A 10,342-nucleotide genomic window follows, 5' to 3' on the forward strand; every position below is an offset into this window, starting at 1 on the left:
TTTGTTAGTTTCTTGAACACCAGTGCTACAAATAAATACTGTATTTTGTTCTGAAAAACCCCACAGTAATGAGGAGTTCTTCACGGTTAAACTACTGACAAGACCACCACATTTTATTCTGAGTGATGGCTAGGGTAAGGAAGAAGACCACATGCTTGTTGGGCAAAGAAACACTTTTGTGGGCACAGGCCGGCACCCCCACAAGCCTAGCCCAGGAACGCTCACCGCCTGGACTCTGACAAAGATTAGGTCCACCCCTACTCTGGTAACTCAGTTTCATCACTTGTCAGGTAATGGAGAAAAGATGAAATTCTGCATAGGAAAGGTAGTTTAAGAGTTTAAATGTATAGTGTCAGAAAGTGTCCATTTAGGGAAAGTTGAGAATCATCTGTATTTGATGTAGTCTGTTTTTCTTGGAAAAATCATTCAAATTTGGAATGGAGCCATAGAAGTGTGGTTTTGTGTGTGTGGTTTTATTTTTTGTTTTCCTTTATAAGATTTCATTTTGTTTGGGTGCTAGAGCCATAGAACGAAGAAATTTTTACAGATGCTTAGTTTTAGGAGCGCCTGGGTGGCTCAATCGGTTAAGTGTCCAGCTCTTGATTTCTACTGAGGTTATGATCTCACAGTTTGTGAGTTCAAGCCCTGCATCAGGCTCTGTGCTGACAGTGTGGAGCCTCCTTGGGATTCTGTCTCCCTGCTGCTGTCTCTGCCCCTACCCTGCTCGAATTCTCTCTTTCTCAAAATAAATAAATAAACTCAAATAAAAATTTTAAAAAGGATGTTAGTTTAAAAAATTGTGCTCCCCCAATGTCTACAGTTTATGGTGCATGCTTATATTTTTTTCAGAGTAAACATCCCCAATCCAACCCCACCCCCACAATTTGATGTTTTAACATACTTGCTTTACTGTTTCCAGTGAGAGCTAAAAGGAAATTTTTGTATTCTCAAACATGCATTTTAGTTTCTCATCCCCACAAACTTGGAATATGTATTTAATACTTGAGGTGTTAATTTAAAATTTGGAGTTTTAGAGCACCCTGCTGGCTCAGTCAGCAGAGCATGCGATTCTTAATCTTGGGGTTATAGGTTTGAGCCCCACATTGTGTGTGGAGATTACTTAAAAATCAATCTTAAAGGGGCGCCTGGGTGGCTCAGTCAGTTAAGCGTCCGACTCTCAATTTCAGCTCAGGCCATGATCTCACACCTCGTGAGTTCAAGCCCCGCGTCAGGCTCTGTGCTGTGACTACCTGCTTCCAATTCCGTGTCTCCCTCTCTCTGTCTGCCCCTTTCCTGCTCGCGTTCTGTCTCTCAGAAAGAAATAACATTTAAAAAAATTTTTTAATTAAAAACTTTAAATAAAATTTGGAGTTTTGTTTAAAACTTGGAGTATGTATTTAATTTCTCATCCCCTCCCTCCCCATCTCAAACTTTGAAATGGAAAAACAAAGTGTTATTTATTCAATGTAACTTTACACACAGCTATTCAGGAAAAAAATATATATCCATTAGATGATATTAACTATATGTAGAGTGCTTATTTCCAAAGTGGCTAAGTTACTGACATACATACCATCCACATAGGTAAAATGTTCTCTACATTAAAGTTAGGTACAATAGCTAGTAAATAGATCACTGTTATGTCATTTTTTAAAAATAAGTTCCAGCCATGCACTTGGGCTTTAGCAGATTTCAGGTAGTTCCTGAATAAAAATCAAAATTGGCTACCAGTTGCCTTTTAATATATTTCATCACATGAAGAGAAAAAAAAGATGGAGTTCTGTAGGAAGGATGGAAAATCAGCTAAAAAGCAAATTACAGTATTTATAACAGTTCTTCAGGTGGGGGTGGCAAGGATTCACTGTGGTCTTGACCAGAGTCAGGAGGAATAGAGAATTCCTGACCCTGGATCTCATTGTGGGAATCTTCCTGGTTTTTCATGAAATCTTCTGGTGCCGGGGGCAAGTGAAATGAGTCGGGAGGAGGTGGAAATGATTGTTCAAACTCAGAATTGTAACCTTCACAGACTTGATTGAGACAGTCCAGAGATGGTGGGAGATTGGTGGACTCGTTTGGAAGAGGAGATATAATTGTCATTGTGGGTTTGTCGGATTGGTTACTCTCCTGTCCTTCCAAATCAAGAAGTGGGGAAGGTGGTGGATAATCTGCATCATCTGAAGAAGAAATAGCAGTGCCGATCGTTGATCCCCCAGCACTCTCCTCTGATGTACCATTTACCTGATCTTTTATTTTCTCTGTTTTGGCGTTGTTGGAATCTCCAATGTGTTCACTTGATTCAAACAACTTAATTTCTAAGTCATCTGCTATGAGTGTGTTTTTGCTTGGTTTCCAGGGCATAAGTGAAACAATTGATGTCCTTTTCACGGGTGCTTCGTTTTCTCTAAAGTTATCCAGACAGATGTCGGGGGTTTCACCATCGGCAAATGGAGACCTACCTGCCCAATTCTGATCATTTGAAACTGGTTTTCTCAAGCATTTCCATAGCACAATCATGATTATAGCTACAAACATAGACGTCAGAATTACACCCACTAATGTGGCAGCTATCGAATTAGAATTCGTTTCCCCTGGGATATTTGTGTTACTGGTAGTTTCTAGGATGAATCCTGGAGTCACCCTCTGTGAACTTTTGATACTTGGGGTTGGTGGTATAGATGGATTATGAACAGTTGGTAGTACTGGTTTTCCAGAAGACGTGTGGATAGACGATGGTTGTTGAGTGGAAGTGTAGAGAAATGGCGGCAGTTGTTTGGTAGAAGTATGGGCAGATGGTGGTAGTTGTCCGGCAGAGGTAAGCACAGGGAGTACTGTTTGTCGGGAGGAGGCGTTGGCCGTTGGTATTGGTTGTCTGGTGATGTCAGAGGCAGGTGGTTGCCCAGCAGAAGTGTGCGCTGCTGGTTTTTCAGAAGGAGCATAGGCCCCTGGTATTGATTGTCCACCAGCAACTTTGGCAGTTGATATTGGTTGTGCAGAAGAAACATGGTTGAATTCTGTTGGTTGACTCCAAGGATTCCCTGTTGTGTTTTGAGAATTAGCTGAGACATTGAGCCTTGATGATGTAAATACAGGAGACTCTGTTGTAATGTCTTCTGTCGTTAAGAGAAATGTATCACTGAGGTGTCCACAAAACAAAATTAAGATGAAATATTTGGGATCCATTTCAGAATGTTTCCTTTTTATCAGTGGTTTTATAATGAAAGAAAGAAAGACAGGTGTTATTTGGTGTCTGGCACAAAGTAGGTAGGTATTTGAGAAGTATTTATCGTTTCTAATTTAGACTTCATACACTGCAGTGTAAATACTCTTGAATACATCCTAAACTTAACCATAAAACACGTGGACCTCAGAGGCAAACGTCTCTCTTCGTTCTTTCATCAGATCTGTACTTGGCCCTGCTACCCCTTTAGCTTCATTACCTCATAATCCTTCATTTCACAGTCCTACTTCTTAAACACATAGGCTCTGTGTGCTGGTTCCATATGCTCTCTACTTTTCTCTTCCTTGCAACTAGAAATATACCAGTCCTGTTGCTTTGAAGGACACCGATAATCATCTATTACCTAATCCAACAGTCTTTTTCTTTATTCTTTCTTTTTCTTTCCTCCCTCTCTGAACCACTTTTGACACTATTGACTGTGCCTTCACTACTATTCAAGTAGCTCTTTGTGATAGTCTTCCTTTCATGTTAATCTCACTAGCTCCTGTTTTTCTCTTCTTAAATATGGGTACTTGGTATTCAGTCCTCACTCTTACCAGCTTTTCTCTGATCCTGAATCTATAAAATTTCAGCTCTCGCCTATATGCCATAACTCCCAAACCTGCACGTCCAGCCTAAATCTCCTTAATTCCGATTGCTTTCCATGACTTCTTGGTGGACATCTCCATGTATATATCCTACTGCCAGCAAATTTAACATACTCAGATCAATCCGTCTTCATCATCTTTATGTCAAAACTGACTCCTCTCTTCTCTATTTTCATTAATGGTATTGCCTTTGGTAAGTTTTTCATGCACAGAGTCTACTGTGTTCGTAGGCTCTGCAGCATCCTCAGAGTCTAGCACTATGTCATTAGGACATATGTCATTAGGAGCTCATACTCTTAAAGGAGTCCACTCAACTCAGAATCCTAAGTGATCTCTGAATCTGAGACCGTTCTGTCCAGTTGGTTAGTGTTGTCTTGCCGATGCTCTCATTTATTTATCGATGAACACTATCTTTGTGTCAGGCCTGTTCTAGGTTTGAGAGACACCCCCCCACACACACACCCAAAATATAGTTTCTAGTTTTCTAGTGGTGGAAACAAGTAATAATTGTAATAATTTAATAAGTTTTCTCATAAATGTATGCAAGAGATGCACAGAGGAACTAACATAGCCTGGGAGGTCTTCAGGGAGGGTTTCTCGGAGAAGTAAAACTTGAACTGAATTTTGAAAGGTCTGTAAGAACGAATTAAGCAAATAAAATATTCCAGTCAAGGAAACAACATATGGACACGGGTAGAGAAGGCACATGTGTAAGTTTGGCAGGCAGGGCTTTTTGTGGGATGTGGTAGATGGTAAAACTTGAAGAGTTAAGTTCCAGGTCTACTTCCAGCATGTAACTCTCCATCTAACTATGAGAACTAGTCATTTCATCTCTCCTGCTCTCAGTTGCCTTATCTCTAAAGTGAGGAGTTACACTAAGACGGTGTTCAACACTAGGTGTGATATACCTGTTTTGTACATCATTAAACACAATGATAACTATTTGGTTGTTTCTTAACATTAGGGAAAGGAACATCTCAGGGTGTTAGATCCTGGTATATATGATTAGAAACTATATGTAGATTAGAAAGGCGTGTCTGGATGGCTCAGTTGGTTAAACGGCCGACCTCAGCTCAGGTCACGATCTCATGGCTCGAAGGCTTGTGAGTTCAAGCCCCACATCGGGCTTTGTGCTGACCGCTTAGAGCCTGGAGCCTGCTTCGGATTCTGTGTCTCCCTTCTCTCTGCCTCTTCCCCCGTTCATTCTCTCTCTCTCTCTCAAAAATAAACATTTTAAGAAATCATTTAAAAAAAAAGTTTGCCCAGTGTTATGTCACTATTAGTGACAGAATGGCATTTGTACCCAGGACCATCTGATTCACAAGCATATGCTCTTTCTACTCGTCTAAACCACCTCAGGGTTTACATTTTGGCTCCTTTACAGCAAAGAGCCATGTATGTTAGGAGCTTAGTAAATACCTAACCTGTATTGGCTTCATGGCTCCTTTCCTTTTCAATTTTTCAGTATCTATGAATACTTCTGCCAGAATGTAAGCAGAGAAGATGAAATCAAAGTTATTAAATTATGCTTTGTATCCATTTTGCAAAAGGCTTAATAGGGAAAGAAATGGAACCTTTTGGCATAAATATGGGGATTTGAATCATCTCTAGATGGTTATCCATGCACAGTTCCCACTTGCTATTCTTAAGAGCATCAGCCCCTCAACAAGTTATTCTTCAGAGTTTCACTTTAGTTTTTTAAAAAATGCCATCCAAAGCAATGGAAAATATAGGCCATAAATTGGCTTCGGCCAAAAATGTTTCCTCTTTTGTGACTTCGCTTAAAATTTGTAAAAAACCCACATGGTTCCTCTTTTCAGTTAGCTGAAAAAGGCGTTAGAGAAGGAAAGACCTCAAACAGGAACATAATTATAAACCTATTTTAATTTGTAAGATCAATTTTGATAGGTTCATCACTTCTTTGGTCTTCCTGTGGTCAATAGGAAGACCATAAAACTTTTGAGTATATGAGATTTTTTGCTTGTCATTTAAGGGTTCCAGCAATATCAAAACCAAATTCTATTTTTTACCTATCTTATCTCTTTTTCCCACTCTTCAGTTAGCTGTCTACCCTCCTAGCATCTGCTACATCAGAGTGTTAGAATCTGTTAGAATTCTGCAGCAAATCAGAACAGCCCAGAAAAGAAAGAGCAGGATTTAAAAGAGGAATAAATAGGGGGCCTAATGGTGAAGAAACTGACTTTTTCTAACTCAGAGAAGTGAGGCAGTTGTTACGACCGGTGCAGAAAGAAAGTTCTTTAACATACGTAGTTTTTAAAATATATAAACCATGTGTACCTGAAGTACCAACATTGCTTCTGTAGGGAGAGAGGCAGAAAGAAAGAACCATATGGGGCAGGGGAGTAAAAAGAAGATGTCAGATATGATGAAATGAAAAAAGGAGTGCAAAGAAATAAAAAAAATAACACCAAGGAGAAAAATAAAGCAAAAATTAAAGGAAGCAGCAAACATATGGAAAAGGAGAAGGTCAATGGACTAGAGAAATTATTGAAAAGAAAAGTTAATGAAAAGCTAAAGAAAAAGTAGTGGTTATGTAAACTAGCAAGAAATTAGGGTATTTGATTAAGGTGGGCAAAATTAGAAAGAAGTTGGGAGAGAAGATTGAAGTAGATGAAAGGCCCACGAAGTGCTGTGCTCTGTCACTAGCCTGTATCTGCGGACACAAGGAAGCAACCAAGAGCAGCCTTCCCAAATGGAGGACTTGACTCACCTGTCTTCTCAGACTCCCTTGTCTTTCATTTCAGGCTCTCCTATCTCTTCTAAGTATCCTGAAGACACTTGAAATTTTTTCCTGGCACTGTTCACAAGCATGCCTGCTCATTATTCTAAAGAACCCATGCACGTAGCAAAGCATGTTTCTAAAAATCCCTTAGTCTGCTGCTCAAGCACATCCCAAATTTGTCTACCTTTGTATGCCAGTATCTTGCTCATTATTATAGGCTGACAACTTTGAGGTCAAAAATCTGTGATTTGGGTCCTTTGCTTTTCCTGAATATTTTAAAACGTTTTAAAAGAGGAAGGAAAACGACAGCTATATTTTAACTAACTGTACAAGAAGTTACAGTGAAGTAGGAGTCCTCATATATTAGCCATGTTCTCATAAATATAATGGCATAAGGATATAAAGAGTATAGTTAGGGGCGCCTGGGTGGCTCAGTTGGTTAAGTGTCTGACTCTTGATTTCAGCTCAGGTCATGCATGATCTCACGGTTCATGAGATTGAGCCCCACGTTGGGCTCTGTGCTGACAGTGCAGAGCCTGCTTGGAATTCTCTCCCTCTCTCTCTGCCCCTCCCTTGCTCGTGTGTGTGTGTGTGTGTGTGTGTGTGTGTGTGTGTGTCAATAAACAAACTTTAAAAAAGAAAGTACAGTTAAAATTCTGTTAAGTTGCATATGATAAGAAATAGGTCATTGTCATTTTTTTTAATTTTTTTTTAATGTTTTTATTTATTTTTGAGGCAGAGAGTATGAGCAGGAGAGGGGCAGAGAGAGAATCTGAAGCAGGCTCCAGGCACTGAGCTGTCAGCATGGAGCCTGACATGGGGCTTGAACTCATGGAGTGTGAGATCATGACCTGAGCCGAAGTCGGACGCTCAACTGACTGAGCCACTCAGGCGCCCCAGGTCATTTGTCATTTAAAGAGAATCATGGAGATTGGAGAACATATTCTAGGGAAAAAGTCAAGTATAGGTATAATAATACCTGAATTATTATGGCTTTGATATTATTACTGCTTTGATGTAATAAGTTACAAGATAGATTAAAATTTATTATTAGTGTATCTCCAGCTGGTTGTTATTAAATCATAAAAGGAAGAAAACACCAATTCTTTGTCTTGAGGAAGAGTGGCAAAAGAGATTAACCTTGAACTATAATAGGAAGTATTTGGTGACTTTTATTGATAATAATAGCTATCATTTACTGAGTACCCATTAAATGTTAGGTACTACCCTATTTTAATGAGCAAGGTAGTGTTACCTTCATCTTATAGATAAAGAAACTGAGGCACAGAGATGTGGGGTAACTTGCCAGAGTGTCACAGCTGTAAATAGAGGCACTGTTAAAGAAATACCAGTTGTGTACCAGAGCCGTTTCCTTCTGTCCCAAGTCACTAGATATGCTGCACTGTCTTTCATAGTAAAATTACGAAGCAGGAATGTTTTATGAAGGAAGGAGACGTGGGATCTCTGAGAACAGATACGTAAATAACTTTTGGAGGCTGTCTTGAGTAAATGGTAGGGAAAAAACTAGAAAACCATTTAGTCCTCTGATTCTATGAAAACAGTTGTGGGATTTTGAATGGTTAGCTTATAAGCTATCATATTTGAGGTAACTTCTAAAGATTGGACATTGAAAGACATCAGATTTATATTTAACAAATTTGAACTTTTTCAGAATTCATAATTTCCTTCCAAGTAGAGTTATACAGGAATTCGTTGAAAAACACAAGTACTGTTAAACTCACAAGTACCATCGAACTGACCCTTTGAAAATATAGACAAATCTTGTCTAAGAAAAAAAAAAGAGAGATAAAAATCTTTATTTTCTAACTTATGTAATAATTACTTAGAAAAAAATCCAAAGTGGACTTCTATAAGGGAAAGTCATAAATATTTATGAAATGTTGAAACAGAGTATCACCCATTATGAATTTATTCTGTGATATTACAAGTCTATGTAAACTAAACCCTTTGCAATTTTTGTTTTGGAGGGTATTTACTTTGTAACTGCCCAGTTTACTCACAGAATAGGCATGTTTTATGCATGGTAGCAATTTTCTATTATTTATCCTGTGAGTGTTTTTTTCCTATATCTCATACTGGTTACTAAAGGCTCAGATGATAATGTGTGGCATAAATACGTACATGATATGAATACATGTACACACATTTTGTCATAACAGTTTTGTCTTAGTGAGCTTTAAAAATGAGCCATAATATTTTCCTTTAACTTAAATATAAAATTCTTACTTATTACTTAAATATAAATATAAAATTATTACTTAAGTATCAAATTTTTACTTAAAATTCCATTTGTGTAAAAATTAAAGCATATGTAATAATGATAATTGAGTATCTCATCTAATCTCCTTTGCTTTCTTTTTAAATTAAGTGAAGGTGAAGATGACCGTTTTTACCGTGGAAACTAAAGAGGATAAAAAAACAATTTAAATCTATGGATTATGTTACATGTAGGAACATCTTATAAGAAGCAAGTTAGAATTTTTCACAGTTGGTATTTGGGGCTTGTAAATTCACTCATATCCCATGGATTCTAGTTTTACTTCTAACCCTTAGCTTTATCCACTATGTTTATAGTTTATATCTTTTAATTACAGAACTAAGGCTAACTAACCATTGTGATTGAATAAACTTAAAAGGGCTTATATTATACAAACCTAACTGAACATTTTTCTCCAAGGCAAGCTCAACACTGAATTTTTTTGATACCATGCAATAAATTACAAAACCGTTATAGACATCTTTAGACTAGCAGAGTTTATGTTTAAAACCCTAACACCATTTTAGTTTTAAAAATAAACTTTATATATAACAAAGATCAAACCAGATTGCCTGTGTGAAAATTTTCTTACCTCAGCTGTTAACTTCTTTTTGCAGAATGCTAAGTTCTTGTTCTAACTGGACATTTTGGTGATTTGGCTAAGGAAGCAAAAGGGGTGGTTCAATTCAGATTAAAAATGGTCCTGTAGCAAACTGAAATGCTTTCTGTAGAAGAAGAGGAAGTTGATGGATAGTTGGTTCAGGAAGTGCAATAAGCCACAAAATGACTAAGAAAGGCACTACTTTAAGAGAACTTATTTTGAAACACGATTTGCAGCTCTATGATTTGAATGCTTTTAATTAATATTGGTAAGTAAACATTTGAGACTCTCTAGTAATGTGATTATATAATTTAAATATTTTGAATAGAACTTTAGAGGCAACTCACACAGTCTAAGGAAAAACTACCTGTTGGGTTATTACCCACAGTGAGATTTCTTTTCAGAAGAGGCAAATGGTGTGTTCTGTTTACTTGATCACCTTTTGCAAGTTGCTGTACTTCTGAGTCATCATTTCCTTCTCCGGAGGAATATGTCACTTACTGAGCTGTTGTGAAGATTAAATAAGCTAACGTGTATAAATGCCTCGCACACAGTAGGTAGCCAGTGAATGTTAAGCTTCTTTCCTCCTACATAATTTAGACAAAGCCCAGGTAAACTTACAGTCAGTTTTTCTTTGGACCAAATACGTAACGATGTTGGGAGTTCAAGAGCACAACTCTTTGATTATCCACAAAATAGGTACTTCTCAGTAGAAGGTAAAATAAATTGGGAATCATTATTTAAATAAATTAACCAAGCAAAATATAGTGAAAAGAGAATGCGTCAGTCTGAATAAAAATTTTCTTTGGACAGGTCACCTTGTAGCCTCTTTCCTCATCCAAAAAAGGGAGATCATGATTCCTAACTTGTAAATCTGGTCCAGGATTAAATGTAA

The 10,342-nt window shown here is 37.8% G+C and overlaps 2 protein-coding genes across 8 annotated transcripts in view; one reads left to right on the forward strand and one right to left on the reverse strand.

The window, feature by feature from the left end:
• The window catches only part of NF1 (neurofibromin 1), a 248,210-nt gene that overhangs the window by 184,049 nt on the left and 53,819 nt on the right, over positions 1 to 10,342 (forward strand). The gene's annotated exons all lie outside the window — the stretch shown is intronic.
• EVI2B (ecotropic viral integration site 2B) lies at positions 1,439 to 9,547 on the reverse strand. Its single transcript, XM_047080764.1, has 2 exons — positions 9,439 to 9,547; positions 1,439 to 3,193 (listed from the first exon to the last, which is right to left on the reverse strand). Exon 2 carries the CDS (start codon positions 3,178 to 3,180, stop codon positions 1,825 to 1,827), a length of 1,356 nt encoding a protein of 451 aa, XP_046936720.1. The 5' UTR covers positions 3,181 to 3,193; positions 9,439 to 9,547; the 3' UTR covers positions 1,439 to 1,824.

The sequence above is a fragment of the Lynx rufus genome, unplaced genomic scaffold, assembly GCF_022079265.1.
Source record: "Lynx rufus isolate CCGP_SWC_20201006 ecotype Redwood Valley unplaced genomic scaffold, mLynRuf1.p SCAF_18, whole genome shotgun sequence".
In the NCBI taxonomy this organism is placed as follows: Eukaryota; Metazoa; Chordata; class Mammalia; order Carnivora; family Felidae; genus Lynx; species Lynx rufus.

Excerpts from the sequence above, each read along its gene's own strand:
- EVI2B (XM_047080764.1), bottom strand. The coding sequence starts at position 3,180 with ATGGATCCCAAATATTTCATCTTAATTTTGTTTTGTGGACACCTCAGT.